Below are 17,767 nucleotides of genomic sequence, written 5' to 3' on the forward strand. Positions count from 1 at the left end.
GGAGCAGAGGGTTAAGGCAATAGAGCAATTTTAAGTTCCTGCGTGTTTTAAAATCCATGTGCATAAGAAAATTGCCTAGAAAATAGACACAACTCGACAGGCACGAACGGACCTCGGGGGAAATAATTTGGCTAGGTAAAAAAAGCCTAGATAAAAAAAGGAGATAAAAAGCCCTCCGCCGTTGATTTTCATAGCCCTTCGAGTCTGGCGTCTGCAGTTTCAGCCCAGACGTTCCTGACTGGTGTCATTCGGAGTCCTCAAATGCCAAAGGCTGAAGGCGCTTCAGCTTTTCACGCCAAAGAAATCCCTCCCGCTGCGCCGCGGGGGTTGCCTTTGGAGGATTTGCTTGTCAAGGACAACGAGCAATTCGGGAGCCCGCGTCAGGGTGCGACTGGTGAGCAACTTCTTCACAGTGTCTTGGAGGTGCTGCTGACCTTCCTGGCCGTACCGTCGTGTCACGCTGCAAGGTTTCTCCCTCGGCGGAGCCCCCGGGAGCACGCCGGTTATTCTGTCTTCTCCAAATGCCAGACCTCTGCTGCCAAAAAGAACTGGCATCTCCTTTGCCGTGATCCCCTTTTCCCCGGCTCGGGTTTCTCCGAGACAAGCACCTTCTGTTTCTTTACCCCGTGGCAATGTTTTTTCCTCTTGCAAATCCAGAGGATTTAGTCACGGGAGTTTGGCGCCAGGTCCGCGGCCTCTTGTCCTCAGCTTTAATCTCAACCCTCGCCCTCTCCCGTCCTCAGCGTCGCCTGCCCTTTTCATGGCTCAAAACCAGGGCTGCCCCTGTAGCGATGCCCCTTTTTTTCCAGGGGAGAATTCTCCTACGATTCCCTTTTTAGCATCATCGCAAGCCCCTTCTCCGTCAGCCTTTGCTGGGGTTGGGAGATCAAGGAGGCCCCCTCCGAATTTCACGTGTTGTTCCTGTGTCCTTAACGCTTTAATCTTCAGGCTTTGGAAAAGGAAGCTGCCAGCTCGTGTGGCTTGCGGACAGAGCTCCCGGCAAAGATACCGCGTCCTGGTCCTTCAGGTTCAAGAACTGGCATCTACTTCTCCGAGCCTCTGGGTGAGGGGGTTTTTTTTTGTTTCAGCGTGTTTTCTCGGCATTTCTGGGGCGGGAAATACCACTTGGCAGAAGCCAAGCCCAGAATGCTCCTTCCTAGGTAGGCGTCTGCCCCAGTCTGGGTTGTAATGCCCTGGAAATGTCTCATTTGTCTTTGTTAACCGTATCGAGAGTTCAGGCAAGTGACTCAGAGACATCTGAGACAGATCAGGTGAACAGCACCGTCAAAAAGTATTTTCTCGCTGTTGGCTGGTAAGAAAAGTGCCTGGTGACTAATTCGGGGAGAGATCAACAGTTTTAGATGTCTTTCACTAACTTCACGCTGCTTGAAGCCAGTTAACTGGTGAAAATGAGTCTTCTAGGGATATATCTATGGGGAGCGGTCTGCATTTTAATGCGTATTTGTCTGGTTTAAGGAAAACTTGTTGCAGGGCTTTGTAAAAAAAATTTTTTAAAAATCCCCTTCAGCAAAAGAAAATAAATTTCACTTTCAAATCCGTGTCTCGTCGCTATGGGGGAAGGGGGAGAGCTGTGTGTCTTTGAAGCAAGCTGAGAGATATGGGGAGAGGCTAAGCTAGATGCGTTTCATGAGCTGGCTATTTTTTTTTTTTTAAATAACCCAAAGTGATGAGAAGCCCTGGCCACAGGAGCAGACTCGCTCTCGCTTGGTCCTGGTGAGCAGCAGCGACAGAAAGGAAGGAGAAAAGCACAAGCTTATTTCACGTCTCTCTATTTTAGGGCGATGCAAACCAGAAATCGATGCCGTCCCCCTTTGGAGAGGGAAGACTCCTGCCCAGACAGGAGCTCCTCGGGACCACCACGCGTCCGAAATGCTCGGTGCTATCCACACCGCTATCTATAGACGCTGAAGCCCGCGGGTCCTCGCTCGCAGACCCAGCTACCGTGTCCTCTAAACAACCTGTGGGAGATGCTGGCACCTCCGGAGGGTGGCCCGATGTCACCAGGTCAGACCTCGGTTTCTATTCCTCCTCCGGAGGATCCCGTTCCTGCGATGACTATATAGGGATCCGCCAGCCCTCCCTCCACCTCGGCATTTAAACCGGTTAAAATTAGGCGGTGGGAAGGTCCCCTCCCCGCCGCCGGCACAGCTGCCGTGCCCGTGACGGCTCTTCCAGCTCCCTGCGGACGCACGAAGCCTCCAGCGAGTCTGGGTACCTCTTTCCCAGGGCACTGCCAAAATCTCCGGTACGGACAACCCCCAGCTACGCAACCATCGCAGCCCGCGTGCCCTGGGAGCGACACGGCCCCGGTCAGGCCAACTTCGGCACTACGGAAAAATCAACCGCAGGTCTTGGTAAGTCTCTCTTTTTTTTTTTTTTTTTTTTTTTTTTTTTTTTTTTTCCTTTTTTCCTTTCCACAAGCGCCGGAGCGGTGGGGAAAGCGTAATTTGTGGGTGTCCTATTCCCGGATACCGGTCTGGCTGCGCGGGCTCTTTCGTGAAAGGCTGAGAGAGGCATTTGGAAAGCAGAAGAAACCCGACACGTTCGTGATAGCTAGAAGCAGCCCTGGACAAAATGATCTTTTATTCCTGTACGTGAACCTGACGATACTGAAAAACAGGAAAAGGATTAAAAGAATGGATCGTTTAAAATTTTTTTCCCTTTTAGGAAAATATCGGACAGAAATAATTGCTGCCGCTTTCCTTGCTCTGTTTATCTGTTTCGGTACAAATTTAGGTCCTCATAACGGCATTTATCTAACTTAGCTCCCAATAGCACCTACACTTTAGGAAAGGTCTTAATATAGCACGCGAGAAGCATTCAATAATTTCCTTTCCAGCGTGATCCGATGCCTTTTCCCACCCTGGTTTTGGACTGGTCCTTTTCGCCTTTCCGCAGCTGCAGCTCGGCTCCTCCAGGAAGGCTTCGTGTGTTCAGGGCATTGGCAGGATTATGAACACAAAAATGAAATTATAATGACTTCCCTCTCCGGTCTGAGGGATTGAGGAAGAAAAATCCTGCGATGGAGGCTGCCCTCTCTGGTGTATTGATAAGGAGCAAGCAAAGGGCACAAAATCTGCGTCCCTTCGCCCAGCCTACGCCATCTCCCATGGCAACCTAATCCCCTTTTTTTTTTTTTTTTAATTAATAAATTCAAAACATTAGCGTGGACTAGAAATCGCCGCATATAGAGTGATGAGAAACAGAGCAGTAACACAGCGGAGGAGGGAAGCTCTTAGTATAATATTCGGTTTAATATTCAGTTTAAAACAAGTGCTGCTTTTTTGGCCAAAAGAGGTGGTAGCGCCACATCCTCCACGTATGGGGCCGCTTCTCACGGCGTCAGCAGCAGCGGTGAACGTTCTTATTAAATAATTTATGAGAGACAGAGGAGGAATTAAGCTCGTGCTACTTCAAACAACTAAAATTAGATGTCTAGGCTATTTGCCCTGGACCCCTTCTGCGATCCGGGGGGGTGACGGATGTCGACTGAGGTTCATCGCACCTACAGTAGCTCCCTCTTCCCTACCATTCCTCCAGATGTAGACCAGAAAACGTCTCTAATAACTGGGAAAAATGGGAAAAAGCCTCTGCAACTCCATGGATTTCTCCCTTATTGTGTTTACTCACATGGGCAAAAATATTCCAGGCATCGGCACGTTTTCCCAGAAAATGCGTTTTCCGCCACGCTGCGTCGCTGTAAAGGCCCCGTTTTCCCTGGACGTGACGTTTTAACGATGTTCCCTCTCGTCCCACCAGGTCGACAAAGCTCCTGGAAGTGGTTCCAGTCGGGAAGCAAACGTGATGATGGAGTCAGGTACCTGAAAATGTATTTGTTAACAAAGCGCGTGCCAGGTCCCGGCCCCTTTGGCCCCAAAACCCCAGCTTTGCCGTGCCGGGGGGCGTTCAGTCCGTGCTCTGCTTGCTTTCGGGCTGCTTTTTCAGTGTTTCCCTAAGCCAGCTTTCCTAGTTTGATGCTGCTCTCGGCTGTCAGTGAGTTGTGCTCATTCAAGAAAGTAATATTCATGTTTAACTCCAGAGGGATGCAGCTAGGCTAGAGAGCCACTCCGGTTGTACCCAGTGCGAAAAACATTTACCTATTTTATTCCCCCCCCCTTTCTTTCTTCTTTTTAAGGGAAAAGGAATGCGGATCTTGGTAAGTGATTTTTCCTTCTTCCATCAAAACAAGCCTCATTTAATATACATCTCCCGTGGCCTTTCTTGGCTGGGTGTGTGGCTTATTTATACTATCATATACTCTAGATCACATTAGATAAACTCATAACTGGTGTAATTTGGGGAGCGTTGCGGTCAGTAAGGAAAATAAAAAGTCAGCGCATAATCATTTTTTTTAAGACGACTCCTATAGTGCAAACCAAAAAAACCACAGAAGGACCCACTGGGGGCTAACTCCTCTCTGTCTCTCTTTTAGAAGAATGGGATGCGAAAATCAGTAAGTGTCTCTTTCCCCCCGCCCCGATTTGGTAAAACCGCGGTGCTAAAGGCTTGAACTAATATTCCTTTATTTTAAGGGAAGTTAACAGAGGAATTTGGTAAGTCGTTTTCCTTCCTTACGCATGCCGAAGTTCGAATGCGCGTGTTGCTGCGGCTGCGGCGTTAGCCGGGACCGACGTGTCTATACGATATTTCTCTTTATTTCATTTAGAAGAAAGCGACACAGAGCTTGGTGAGTGCGGGGCTGGGGTTGTTTGGGGGTTTTTCTTCGCTGCTACCGACGACGCAAAAAGTTCCTTTGTGTGGAGGATGGGCTTAGTAAACCAGAAACGATCCTCCAGATCTTAGATTTATACCCGGGTGTAGTCAAGACACACAACTTCGAGGCGAAGGGACCCAAACCACCAGCGCAGTATAACCCATCCCCGTTACGCTAGGCATCTCGCTTTGGAGGAGACACGCTGCCTCCCCGCAGGCCAGCGGCATTCCCTAACCTCTTCTTCGGGCTCTTGCTCGCTCGTCGAAGCATGCCAGAGGCGGAGAGCTCTTGGGACTAACCCGTATTTACTTCTCTCTTATTTTTAGAGGAGTGTGACACAGAAAATGGTAAGTGTCCTTCTTCGATTTAAAAGTTCTCCTAAATAATAGTGGCCCTCAAAGCCAAACACCCTCAATCGCACATCGTTGGAACGAAATATTTTTTACAATACATATTTTTACAATACATACCTTTTTTTTTTTTTTAAAATAAATACTTTTCTCTGTATTTGGGAATTCTTACTGCGATGCTCGGCGAGTCATATTCCGTCGGCAAAGGCGTGCTTTGGGCAGGGCTGCTGGTAGCAAGTTGCAGTTTGTGCATATTTTTTTTCATTTCAGCTTCGAATAGCGCAGAAGTGGAAAGGGCTTAAAAAATAGAACTGATTGGAAATGCCTGTAATAAATAGAATAAGTCCGGATAGAACAGAGATTATTTTGTGTCTCTAATATTAGGGACAAAATAAATACACGGAAGCGGTGAAAAATAACTTAAAGCCATTTCCCGTCTCTTTCTCTTTCTTTTTTTTTGGGGGGGGACAAAATGCAGAAATCGGTAAGTATCGCTTTCTTATCTTCGTCAAATTGACTCTGGTGAGGGAATTTCTTGTTTAATGAGCCCTGAGCGAATACCCAGGATGCCACGTACATCCATGAGGTGGATGGGACCCTGCACCCCCATCTGGGGTCTGCCCTTGACCCTGCGTGGTGATTTAAATGCCAGATCTGTAAACGGCAGGCTCAAGGTCAGCCAGAGAACAGCTCCAAGCAGTCCTTTAACATGCATCCTGATTTATTTCTCTGTTTTAAGGTGAACTCACAGCAGAGATCGGTAAGTCATGTCTTTACGTCCCATCCGATATATCTCTGCATAGCTTTGAGCCATGTTTTAGCTGACTTGCCCGGGGTTTATTCCCTTTCGCTTGCCTGTTTTTAAAAAAGCAGGAGGTATATTCATTTTTAACAAGAACTAATATAAAAAAAAAAAAAAAACCCACAACAGTGCAGAAAACGGGGGGCTTGAAGGTTGCTCTAGCTAGGAAGGCGAGAATAAAGAGAATAAAGGGAATTTCTGAGCCAAAGCCATGTACGAGCATAGTTGGTGTGAAGCCCTGCGACGTAGGACGGAGCCTTGGGGGATTTGGGCCTGCCGAGATCCAGCACGTGCACGGTGCAAGGCTTGATCCCTCTCAACAGATACTTAAATTTTGCAAAAATTCCTTTTCCGGTTCCGATCGTCCCGTCTTTCGTGGTAGGTGTTGCAAACAGGGGAGATGTGTCGAGGGTTAGATGCGGAATAGCTTTATTTTCCAAGGAAAGGAAGGACCAGATAGGGTACGGCGCATCCCTGGAGGTCCGTGGGAAAACTGGTATTTATTTTCCTCCTTATTTTTTTTTTTCAGACAATCTGACTGCGGAGCTTGGTAAGTGGTTTCCTTCCTTTTTGTCTTTATTTCCCTGCAGGTTTTTCGGGGGAAGGAGGTGGTTATTCCCCCCACGCATACGTAACCCCACGTATGTCCAAGCTGGGCTAGAAATCAAGTCAATTAATTAAAAAAAAAAAAAAAAAAAAAGTAATTTCAAATTATAATCACCAGTAAAATCAAAATTTGGAGGGGGAGGATGATGTGAGGTTCGCAAGCGTGACGGAGAGCTGGCGAGCACGTACTGACCGTCGCTATTTCCTCTTTATTTTCTCTTTTAGAGGAGCGTGATAGAAAAATCAGTAAGTGTCACTTTTCTTTTCTGGTAGAAGTAAAAGCCTCGGGCGATGCCGCGTCGCCCCGAGGGCGCCTGCGTGTCGTGGCTCCGGTTATTAAATTATTTTTTTGAATATGTGGGAGGCTTTGGGTTTGCACCAAGCTGCGGAATTTGGGCTTTTTTGGCTGCGTGTCGCCTCTCTAATCGATCTCAAGTATAAAGGCAGCCCCGTTTCCCTTATCTCCCTCGTTGCCGAAGATGCAGGGACCGATTCTTTACCCGTAATTTAAAGCAGTTGTCAGCAATCCCTTCCCTGTTCTTAATTACCAGCTCGTTGGTCTCGTTAGCATCGACGCGGCGCAGTTCTAGTATAACTTGACCCTGGGGAAAGCCAAAGGCAGCGCACGCCAGGTTGTGTTCGCGGAGAAATAAAGGTCGATTTAAAGCTAATATTCATTTATTTCTTTTGGTTTAAGGCAAGCTTACCTCGGACCTGGGTAAGAAGTTTCATTTCCTTAAAAATGAAAATGATCCTTAATTATGCGAGAGTGCTGGGCATAAAAAATGCTTAAAAATAGAAGATTTTGTGTTTTTCATCCGCTTTAGGAGCAGGTGGCTCATAGGGGGATTTCTTCCTCAACAAACTTTTTTTTTTTTTAAGTATTATAGCGGAAGGTGTCTGTGGCATAAAACTTCCGCCGGGTTTGAGTTTTATGGTGTGAAGACGGCGCCGCGGGAGGCGGTGGGTGCAGGAGGAGTTGCTTCGCCTTTCCCTGTATTTATTGATGGTTTCTTGGGGTTTTTCTAGGCGACTGCGATGCAAAAATCAGTAAGTGCGATTCCTCTTTGGATGGGCGCCATGGAGCATGCGTGCCTGCTATTTTATCTCTGAAAACGGGAGCGGAGAGGGGGTTTCCTGCCGAAAACCTTTGGATTTCTTTTTGTAGATTGAGTAACGTTCATAACAGCATAATTTGACAGTATAATTATCAGTATAAAGGCAATATTGGGGGGAAAAAAGCAATATTCCTCGTCTCGGAGCTCTAGGGATGCCATAGACCCAATGCACAGAAAAGAAGGAAATATTTAATAATAATTTTCCTGCCTTTTTTCCCCCCCCTCCTTTTCTCTCCAGAGGAACGTGATAGAAAAATTAGTAAGTGTCATTCTTCATTGTGCTTTTGGGGTAAAACCCCCTTGTTTTGGGGGAGGGAGAGCCTCTCTGATGCCCTGACCTTGAAAAGTGGCAAATAAGAACGTTCCCCCCCCACCACCACCAAGTTTCAGCCTGGGCTTCTGCATTTCCCACAGAGGAAAAACACCCAAATAAACACAAATATTGTCTTTCCTCTTTGCAGCGAAGCTCGCAGCAGAAATACGTAAGCCCTTTTCTTTCTTTTTGAAACAAAAATGATGGTTTTAAGCTTAGAAACCTCTCTTCTAGGGTCAATTTTTGTCGCTTTACTTGAACTAATACCCTTTTTTTCTTACTTCAAAGGTAGACTCACTGCGCTGCTTGGTAAGTCTAATTTTTGTACGGAACCTCCTGGGAGGATTGTTTTAATTAAATCTGTGCGTGATTTTATGCAATTAGTTGGAGGAACCTCTGGAGGTCCTTGGTCCAACCTCCTGGTCCTCACCAGGACTCGTGCCAAGGTGAGACCACGGTGCTCGGGGACAACCTCAGCTGGACATCTCCAGTTTCTCCCCAGACCGAGTCGGGTCTTTCTGTTGTTCTTTACAAAATGGGAACTCAACGTGCAGATTTTTGGGCGTTCTTTAATAAAATATAATTAGAAAAATGAGCAAAAGCAGCTTTGCAGCAGAAAGTCTTTGAGCTTTGGCTTCAGGACCTGTTGTCCTGGGGGAGGAGGGCAGTGCCGTGTAAAACAACCCAAAACATGCTGGATTTTATTCTTTTTCATTCAGGGGACCGAGACTTGAGGCTTCGTAAGTGATGTTCTCTTCCTGACGCGTAAAGTCTCGGTCTAAAGGTGGATCTTCCTCAATGGGCTGGTGTGTTTCCAAAAGCGTCTCTCCCCCCGGGCACCGGTTTTCTCCGTTTTCCTGCGTTTCTGAGTTCAGCCCCTTACATCGCTCCTAAATGGATGTATTGCCAGAACCGGTGGTTTTCCTCCCCCTTCTCTTCCCCCTTCTCTTCCCCCTTCTCTTCCCCCTTCTCTTCCCCCTTGTCTTCCCCCTTCTCTTCCCCCTTCTCTATTTTATTTTATATTGTCAGGCTATACATTTTTATTACCTATTTTATACTACTCCACTAGACGTGATACTATTTTCTAAAACGCTATGTAAGCTTAAGCCAGAGAATTATTTACACTGTGTCCAGAGAGGAGAGAGAAACATCTATTTAAAATAAACTTATATTGCTCTCTCTTTAGGGAAAGTGACTGCAGAACTTGGTAGGTAATCCTCTTTCTTGTGTTATGGGGGAAGCAGGGGGAAAGGGCAGCCAGCGGCACCGAAAACTGATCGGTATCTATTTTTCTTTATGTTTTGTTTTGTTTTTTTTTAGCAAAGTGTGATGCAACGATCAGTGAGTGACGCTTCCTCCTCGTGCAGCTCGGGGTGGTTTGGTTGGTGTTTCAGCGTTGACGGGACGCTGGAATTTCTCAACTAAACTAAATTTGGGCGGTGAGAAGAAACGACCCTTTGGATTTCAAGGGCTGGGGGAGCCTGAAGCCAAAGTTCAAGGGGGAAAAAGGAAAATAGGATGGGGGGGAAACTCCTGTGGGAAGTTTTCCAGCTGAGGCGGGCTGGAGAGGCGAAGGGTCGACTCCTGTTGCGGCGTTTGGGAAATCTAATGGGAACTAATGTTGTTTTCTGTTTTAAGGAATATTTACGGTGGAGCTTGGTAAGTCCATTTCCTTCCTTTTGCGGTTTTTATTAAGGTTTTAAAAATTATTAAATTGGGAAAAAAAAAATTTACAAAAAAATTATTACGTTGCAAACAAATTATTAAATTCCCTTTAGAAAAATGCAGTTCTAAAAACAAAACCCAAACTTATTTCTGCCCGTTTCATCTACCTGGTGAAAAACAGCATCTTCAAGGCAGTGGTAGAGAGATTTAAAACCCAAAAATAATTAGAAACAGGGATAACATGGGCTAGAACAGAAATCCAAATTATGCAAACAGAGGTAGGCAGAAGCCATGAGAAATAACACACGATTGTTTTTTTTTCCACTTGTTTTTAGGAGAGCGGCACACGAAAATAGGTAGGTTTTATGTTCCGCTGCCCAGCAAATCTCTGGATGAATTTCCCAGGAGGAAACCAGACTCAGAAATCGCCGTCCGTTGCCCGTGCACCTACAGGAAAATCAAAAAGCCTGGCCTTAAAATTAACTCTTTTTTTTTTTTTCCCCCCTCCCCGTCTCTTCAGGTGAACTTACTGCGGACGTCGGTGAGTCGTTTTCCCATTAATCGTGATTTAGATGGAAATGATCTATGCAGGTGGGCACCGAGCGGTGTAATAATCACTGATTTCTGTTTATTTCTAGGGGACTGCAATAGAAAACTTCGTAAGTGCCTTTTTTTTGTAATTGTGAGAATTAACCCTGAGAATTTTGTCATCTATTATGTCATCAAGAAAAGAGGAACGTCATGAAACTCCTGTTTTGTTTTGTTTTTTTTCTCTATTTTAAGGGAAACACGCGGCAGAACTTGGTAAGGGATTTCCCTGCTTTGCTCAAAATGGATTTTTTTTTTTCTTTTTTTCAGTTATCTCTGCATGTCTGAGGTTTTTAAGGGGGTAATTTCTATTTTAATCAAGTTTAGCAGTATGTATGCAAAAGCTAAGATAAATATATATTATTATATGGTAGCTTATATGGTAGATTATATATATAACATAATAAATATTCCACAAAATACAATTTCCAAGCAACATTATAGATGGAAAAACAGCTCCAGAATACCCCCTTGGCAGAGCTTGACTTCAAGGCTTGTAGAACGCAGCTAAGCGCTAATTTATTTTTTATTTCTTTATCATTTGCAGAGGAACGGGACGTGAAAATCAGTAAGTATCACCCTGCTTTGCGAGTCACGTGGCCGGGCTCGATGTTATCCCGGCAGCTCGTTTGCTATTTTTATGGATGAGCTCATAGGCGACGCGAGCCTGTAACTGCCCGGGAGGAAGGGAATAAATATAAAATAGCGGCTGCAGAAAGCAACAACCAAATCTGCAGAGCAGAAAAACCCGAGTGACAATCGATCTTGGCTTTTTTTGCCCGATACGGCATTTTCTTTCCTCCCGCAAAAACCCACTTGGACGCTTACTGCGTCGTGTTTGGATTTGTGGGGTTGCTTGAGCCTGCTTTTCACCTGCAAATGTTAATTTAGCCAAGGCTATTTTTAAGCAGAAGGCAGTGAGGGTGGTGAAAAGAATAAAATCATGTAAAGACCCAAAAAGCTGCGCTGATAACATAGGGACACGACGTGAAGACAAAAGCGGTGGTTCCTTGTTATTTATTCCCATTGTTTTTTCTTTTAGGGGAAAATGAGGCCGAGATAAGTAAGTCTCCTTTTCCGTACTCTGTGGTTTGAGGGGTCTCTTGCTTAACCCAAATGCTGAATGAGCAGCCGGTTTAAAAATCCGATATACAGGATAGAAAAAGGGGTGGTTTTCCTGCAGAAATTCCCTTCGAAAGCCGTACGCGGGAATGAGAAAAACAAGGATTTGCGGCTTGGGTGGTCCAGGCCGCTTTCAGTTCCTTGCTAAAGAGTAAAAGCGACTGGAAAGGGGGGGGAAAAAAATAAATAAAAATTAGGTTTTCCCATGGGTTTCCCCCGTCCTCTCGTGCGACGGGGTTGGGGCTACACACGGGACCCCGAATTCTGCTGCTGCCCAGCTGGCTTCGGGCTCAGCCAGGGAACAACCCCAGCGTGTGCAAGACCCTTTTTTTCTATATGGTGTATAAATTATATTTATATTTTATAATATATAGTTATACATTATTAATTACATAGTATAAATATATATCATTGATATAACCATATGATTATAACAATAATTCTATATTTTAAGTATATAAATTGCATGATATATACAATTCTGGTGTGAAAAAGCTCCGCTTTGAATTAATCTCTCTCCCTTTGCTTTAAGGGCGCCTTACGGAGCTGCTCGGTAAGTGCGCTTCCTCACCCTCCCCGTCGATAAATTCAGCGCGCCGGCAGCGCAGGTCCTGCCCCGGGTGATTTGGTTGCACCGACGGCTTTTTCGTCCCTTTTAGCAGAAATACAGCTGCTGTCGGCATAGCAGTAATTTATCCAAATCTAATTTGGAAAAAAATAACAGCCAGGAGATGCAAGGGCGTGGAAGTCAAGGCTTTGAGAGAGGCGCTTTAGCGAAATCCCCCGGGAAAAAAATGGTAATAATTGGTAATAATTTTTATTCTTTTCTGTTTGCAGAGGACCGAGATTCGGAAGTTCGTAAGTCTGTCTGTGCGTCTCGGTGAAGTGAATCCTCCGCGGGAAGCGGGATCCCCTAAAATGAGTTGTGCTGGTGCTCACTTTCGCCAAAGATTTTTGCTGTTTGATTTAATAATTAATTCAAAATATATATATATATATTTGGAGGAAATACTCCATGAAATACATCAGGTATTAGAGGAAAATGCCCTGGAGCTCCGATTTTCTGTCCTAAATTACTATAAGAGTTTCTGTTCATTTTTGTTCGTGAGATTTTACTCTGGGAGATTTTTTTTCTCACCCTTCCTTGCAGCCACGTCCATGAAATGTTGGGGTCTTCTTCCACAAGTGCCCTTAATGCAAAGAAAAAAAAAAAAGGGGGAGGAATATCCGTAGCTGGGTGTGCGTAACCAGTGCTTTTTTGCTAAGCTGGATGACTTCTGCAGAGCTCGTATGTAGTAAAAAACTAAAACTGGAGAAAAACAGGGTTTATTAATTTCTTCTTTTTTCTTTTATTTTTAGGAGAACAGGACGCTGTCATTAGTAAGTGTCATTCTTCTTTTCTGAGAAGCGCAATCCCTGGGGATGCTTGGGGGGGTCACAAGCAGGATGATGTTGCTGCTGCTGTTTTGGCTTAGTATTTTGGTCGAAATACCATAAATTAATTGAATTAAATAAAAAAGAAATACATTTCGGGGGAAAAAAAAAAATAATTAAGAGGCATGAGAGTATCTGCCCACGTTAGAGGGTTTGGTTACCTTGAGTTCCCTCCGTCAAGACCCTCTGACGTCCTCGGGAAGGGAATGCGCTGATTAGAACAAATTTTCTTTTCTCCTTTTTAAGGAAAACTGACGGAGGAGCTTGGTAAGCCGCTTCTGTTCCTTTCACAAAACCGATTTGGGCTTTTGTGGTGGGTTTTTTTGTTTTTTTCTCAGAATTCGGGTTGGCTGGTCGTGTGTAGTTTTTGAGACAACTGTAGAAGCAGACGGATAAAGGGCTAGTGCGGGTGACTTTTAAAAATAAAATAATAACGGATAACAGTGACGCACAGACAAAAAATAGCAATGGAACAGAAACAAGCTTGTACCCTGACAGAAAAATCTGGGGTACAAAAGGAAAATCTGTGTTTCGCCTTCTCTTTTTCTCTTTTCTTTTCGTTAGAGGAACTAAAGGATCGGGAAGCTGGTAAGTGATATTTTCCTTCCCTTCTGAAAAATTTAGAAAGTTCAAGGGAGTTTGTAATTACGTATTTCATAATATATTAATATTTATAATAATTATTTATTTCATTATGTTTGTGTGTGTGTATATTCAAAAAAAGTGTGTGTGTGTGTATACACACACACCGAGATCTACGTGTTTAGTTTCCAGACTATAATTTAATTTAATTCAATTACGGGACTGAAACAAAAACTATAGGGGTCGCGATTTCTTTTAAATGCCTTCTAAGCGGTAGGACGCAAAGCGCTCGGGTGTCGGTGCGTGTCTGGGGCCGGTGATGCCAAATTCGTTCTTCTCATTCCTTTCGCAGCCGTATTTTCTGAGGAGCCTGGTAAATCTTTGTTTTCCTTGTCATTTGACAGAGAAGGGAGGGATCGTGTTGTGTGATACAAATCCTGTTACGCGCATGTGAGGCTGACGTGGCTGGATTTTTTTTGTTGTTGTTGTTTCTTTTTAAAAAGAAAAAATAAATGGTGGTGTTTAAGATAAGTTGCAAACTCACTTCAAATCATAGTGACGAATGCAAATAATATCTGGAAGAGGGATGCTCCTAAAATGATAGAGATTAATAAGAATTCTGATTTTTTTTTCCTCTCTTCCCCCCCTTTTTTTTCGTTCCCAGAGGAGAGTGATCTAGAAAGGGGTAAGCATCATTTCCCTTCCTGCCGAGGCAGAAAAACCTCTTGATTTGAAGGAATCCTCCTTAAGGACGTGATGAGAACTTTCTGTTTTTCCTCTTTTAAGATCAACTCACTGAAGAACTTGGTAAGTCGTTTCCTTCCTTTGCCAACATGGAATCATAGAATCATTAAGGTTGGAAGAGACCTCCAAGATCATCGAGTCCAACCGTCAACCCAACACATGCCCAACGTTTATTTTCCCCTTTTCTGTTGGTTTTGAGTTTGGTCGGAAGCTCGGTGGTCTGTTATCGCAACAAATGAATGAAGCAAGCGTCAGCAAGGTTTAGTGCTGAAAAATTTAAAAAGAAACTGAATTTTACATCATCATCAGAAGCAGTTTTTTACCTGTCTCCGCAATTTAATGTGACAACTGCAAAAGCGGAGGAAATTTGGGTCTTTGAATAGCGAAGAAGATAGATAATAGTAGAGAAGGAGAAAATATCTGGGGAATAAACAGATTCTAATGGGAATCCGTGTTTTTCTCTCTCCTAAGATGAAGTCACCGAAGAACTTGGTATGTGATTTTATTTTTTTTTTCTTTTTGACCTTTAACAAAAGCTTTTCTAAAGCTTTTCGAGTTTTCTTCGTTGCCCAGATATTAACTTTAACGTAACAAGAAATGGAGGCTTAGCTAGAGGGAAATGCGAGCCAGCAGAAAATGAAATTGCAAATAATAAACGACTAATAAGAAGGAGGCGTTTGGGGAAGAGTCCTGGCTCTGACATAACATCAACAGACACTTTTAAATTATTTTAATCTTCTCTTTCTTCCTTGTTTTTAGGGGAACGTGATAAAAAAATAGGTGGGTTTTGTTCTCCTTTCCCGGGTCCTTTTGGGCGTGTTTGGCTGCTCTGGACGGGTGCGGAGTGGAGGGATGCTGGCTCTGTTATCCCAACCCTTAGAACAGCCGAGGGAGCTGCTTTTCCACCCCGAAATACCAAATTCCCGTATGGTTGTTTGAATATTGGGAGAGTTCATGAGATTTCTGTTGAGCCCTCGTATTCTTGCAGCCCTCCCGAGGTACCAACTGAGCAAAGAAATCCTAATTATTTCATTTATTTCTTTCCTTTAAGAGGAAATCACTGAAGAGCTTGGTAAGTCGTTTCTTTTTCCTTCCTCCCTTAGTTTTTCCTCCCTTAGTTTTTCCTCCCTTAGTTTTTCCTCCCTTAGTTTTTCCTCCCTTAGTTTTTCCTCCCTTAGTTTTTCCTCCCTGTTACTCTTTTACATTGTTTTGAGTTTTGTGTTTTCTTTTTTATCTCAGTTTAGGAAAAAAAAAATACCATGGGTAAAGTAAAAATAAGAATGCTAACAGTAACCAACCGGACAGCATTGCGGGGGAATTGTCAAGTTGCAATTTGTCGGTGGTGCAAAAACCACAACAAATTACGGGGGACACTTTTAAGATCGTATTTTTTCCTTTTTCAGTGGAACGGGCTGCACGGATCGGTAAGCGTTGCTCTCGCTGCGAGCCTTCTGCCTTTTAATAGGCTGGGAAGGCATGGGGGGGTGCAGGTATTGCCCTGAAACAGAGCTCTTTTCCTCTAATACGAGATAAAAGGGCTGTTCAAAAACTTCACATCCTTGGCTGCTACTTGTTTGCTTCTCTCCGTTCTCCTTGGGCAGCCCAAATGCCCTTCTGTGTTACATTTTGGATAATAAGGAGTTATTTTGGGTTGGTTTTCTGTATTACATTTTGGATAATAAGGAGTTATTTTGGGTCGGTTTTCTGGTGCCGAGGGCTCTCTTCAGTTCAGTGATGCTTAACTCTACTGAGAGCAATTAAGATTAAAAATCCGTAAACGTGTTCTTGAAGAGAAACGTAGAATCCCCCAGCGAGCCATTTATCCGTAGGGGAAAAAATATTCATAATTAAAGCCAGTTTTCCTTTCGCTCTTTCTAGGTGAACTCACGACAGAGCTGGGTAAGTCCTTTTAAAAAAAAAAAAAAAATCAAATTTGTGCCGATATCTTGTTTGTATTTAGTTTGGGGTTTGGTAGGAGCAAGTCTTTGCTTTAAGATGAGGAAAGTCAATTAGGGGATGGGTTAATCTATATAAAGTTAGAGGCAAAATGCAAATTACAATTATAACTCTCTATACGGAATGGAAAAACAAGATTTATCTCTAGCTGGTGAACGCGCACAGCGACGGGGGGAGTAGTAAGGAATAACTCTTTACCCCCACCCCTTTCCTTTCTATTTTTCCTTATTTAGGAGAACGCGATACCAAAATCGGTAGGTGTCCATCTGCTTCCCGAATCCCATGGAACTCGGTGTGTGGAATCATGACTTTTATTTTAATTATAATAAGGATAATAATGAAAATCAGCAGTGGTTTTTTTTTTTTCTCTCTTAAGATGAACTGTCTGCGGAAATCGGTGAGTGTTTTTTCTCTGCCTTCCAACAAAACAAATACACGCAGTTCATGGTCTGTATTTTGGTATTATTTTTTATATGAAGGAAAAAAAATAGATTATAACAACCTTGTTTTTTTTCTTGCTTGCTTTCCTTTATTTAGAAAAACGAGATAGAAGAATTGGTGAGTATCAGACTTCTTCCCGAGACACGAACTTTGGGTGTGTTTGAGGCCCACGTGATCGCCGTGGTGTGAATCGTTAACGGAAATCCGTTCTTTTTTTCCCTCTCTTTTCAGACGAACTCACTGCAGAGCTTGGTGAGTCGCTTTGATTGCAGGAAAGGAAGATACACAAGCCTATGTTTGTCTCCTATGGTGTTTTTTTTTTTTATTATTTCTTACGCTTTTTTCTGAGCGACTTTGGGGAATTTGACGGCAGCCTGGGCTAATGGGGATAAAGTAGAAAGATGCATGCGCTGTGATTAAATAATGTATATAATAATTATATCTGTTATCTCTAATAATTCTATGATGTAATTATATATTGATATATTGTGTAGTTACGTTATTAATATCATTATAATAATCAATGCAAACGATAATAACCACTAGGCACAGAAATGTATTTTCGCTTTGGGAGCCAGGAGAGTCTTAGAAAGTCATAACACAAAAAGGCAGAGAAACGTGCCGTAACCACTTCTGTCCTTTCTCTTTTCAGAGGAATACAAAGCAAAGATGCGTGAGTGTCCTTTTTCCTCGCCTTCCGGAGCAGGAAAGCCTGTGTGAGGTTTGGGGGGCGTTTTGGAATAGGTGAGCGGTGAGATTTTTGCCTTTGTCACCTCCGTGGACTTCGGCATGGCAGAGATCACCCACAAAAGGTGAAAATATTGTGGGTGCACAATATTTTCCAGAGCACCCACGCGCCTTCCTCCCTCTGCAAACTATACAGGCGATGCCCCCTAAGCCTAGCGGAAATTCCTGGTATGGCCTATTACAGCTTTTTTTCTGTGCGGTGGCTTCTGCCTGTTAGTTTAAAGCGTCCGTGGTTTTTTTTTCTGAGGTTTAATCTAAATGACAAGTCGTGTTACAGACACAAGTCTCAGTGAGATCTGATTTCACAACAGTTTTGGGGGAGGAAGAAAAAAAAGCACTGTTTTGGGGGAAGGAAGGAGATAAAAATTTAGGATGAGCTGGAGGCATCGTTGAATAAAAAAAAAACCCCTCACTAAAACTACTTTTAATTGTATTTCTTTTAAGGAAAGTGCATTGAAGAGCACAGTAAGTGCGTTTTTCTCCCTTCTACAACTACCCCTTTGGCTTTTGGATTTCAGTTTACATCGCCGTTAATAATTTATTTTTTATTGTGCATTTTTAGGG

The 17,767-nt window shown here is 43.7% G+C and overlaps 3 protein-coding genes and 1 long non-coding RNA gene across 16 annotated transcripts in view; all 4 read left to right on the plus strand.

The window, feature by feature from the left end:
* LOC103922939 (zinc finger protein 850-like) overlaps nucleotides 1-17,767 on the plus strand; it is a 158,981-nt gene that overhangs the window by 122,747 nt on the left and 18,467 nt on the right.
* Nucleotides 177-8,877, plus strand: LOC103922920. 13 transcript variants are annotated; one of them, XM_009331142.1, is made up of 18 exons: nucleotides 605-1,063; nucleotides 1,799-2,375; nucleotides 3,781-3,838; nucleotides 4,157-4,177; nucleotides 4,454-4,474; nucleotides 4,554-4,574; nucleotides 4,688-4,708; nucleotides 5,062-5,082; nucleotides 5,564-5,569; nucleotides 5,825-5,845; nucleotides 6,417-6,437; nucleotides 6,719-6,739; nucleotides 7,191-7,211; nucleotides 7,523-7,543; nucleotides 7,850-7,870; nucleotides 8,073-8,093; nucleotides 8,213-8,233; nucleotides 8,644-8,877. In XM_009331142.1, the coding sequence occupies exons 3-18, from the start codon at nucleotides 3,826-3,828 to the stop codon at nucleotides 8,670-8,672; spliced, it is 321 nt and encodes a 106-aa protein (XP_009329417.1). In that variant the 5' UTR covers nucleotides 605-1,063; nucleotides 1,799-2,375; nucleotides 3,781-3,825; the 3' UTR covers nucleotides 8,673-8,877. The 13 variants fall into 13 exon arrangements, 9 of the variants coding, with proteins under 9 accessions (XP_009329410.1, XP_009329417.1, XP_009329419.1 ...); XR_663913.1 differs by having other exon boundaries at nucleotides 7,850-8,093; nucleotides 8,217-8,233; XR_663911.1 differs by having other exon boundaries at nucleotides 7,850-8,093; nucleotides 8,644-8,699.
* Nucleotides 9,156-17,767, plus strand: part of LOC103922932 (E3 ubiquitin-protein ligase TRIM39-like) — a 10,866-nt gene continuing 2,254 nt past the window's right edge. Inside the window, exons 1-19 of the mRNA XM_009331159.1 lie at nucleotides 9,156-9,204; nucleotides 9,925-9,945; nucleotides 10,110-10,130; nucleotides 10,228-10,248; nucleotides 10,373-10,393; nucleotides 10,725-10,745; nucleotides 11,220-11,240; nucleotides 11,832-11,852; nucleotides 12,137-12,157; nucleotides 12,659-12,679; nucleotides 12,980-13,000; nucleotides 13,298-13,321; nucleotides 13,980-14,000; nucleotides 16,249-16,269; nucleotides 16,392-16,412; nucleotides 16,553-16,573; nucleotides 16,688-16,708; nucleotides 17,109-17,129; nucleotides 17,648-17,671. Coding sequence (XP_009329434.1) covers nucleotides 9,156-9,204; nucleotides 9,925-9,945; nucleotides 10,110-10,130; nucleotides 10,228-10,248; nucleotides 10,373-10,393; nucleotides 10,725-10,745; nucleotides 11,220-11,240; nucleotides 11,832-11,852; nucleotides 12,137-12,157; nucleotides 12,659-12,679; nucleotides 12,980-13,000; nucleotides 13,298-13,321; nucleotides 13,980-14,000; nucleotides 16,249-16,269; nucleotides 16,392-16,412; nucleotides 16,553-16,573; nucleotides 16,688-16,708; nucleotides 17,109-17,129; nucleotides 17,648-17,671 — 433 coding nt within the window. The remainder of the gene's footprint in view (nucleotides 9,205-9,924; nucleotides 9,946-10,109; nucleotides 10,131-10,227; nucleotides 10,249-10,372; nucleotides 10,394-10,724; nucleotides 10,746-11,219; nucleotides 11,241-11,831; nucleotides 11,853-12,136; nucleotides 12,158-12,658; nucleotides 12,680-12,979; nucleotides 13,001-13,297; nucleotides 13,322-13,979; nucleotides 14,001-16,248; nucleotides 16,270-16,391; nucleotides 16,413-16,552; nucleotides 16,574-16,687; nucleotides 16,709-17,108; nucleotides 17,130-17,647; nucleotides 17,672-17,767) is intronic.
* On the plus strand, nucleotides 14,228-15,189 carry LOC103922919. The gene is made up of 3 exons (XR_663909.1): nucleotides 14,228-14,551; nucleotides 14,819-14,839; nucleotides 15,111-15,189. It is a non-coding gene; the product is annotated as an uncharacterized LOC103922919 (long non-coding RNA).

This window comes from Pygoscelis adeliae, unplaced genomic scaffold (assembly GCF_000699105.1).
Source record: "Pygoscelis adeliae isolate BGI_AS28 unplaced genomic scaffold, ASM69910v1 Scaffold459, whole genome shotgun sequence".
Classification (NCBI taxonomy): Eukaryota; Metazoa; Chordata; class Aves; order Sphenisciformes; family Spheniscidae; genus Pygoscelis; species Pygoscelis adeliae.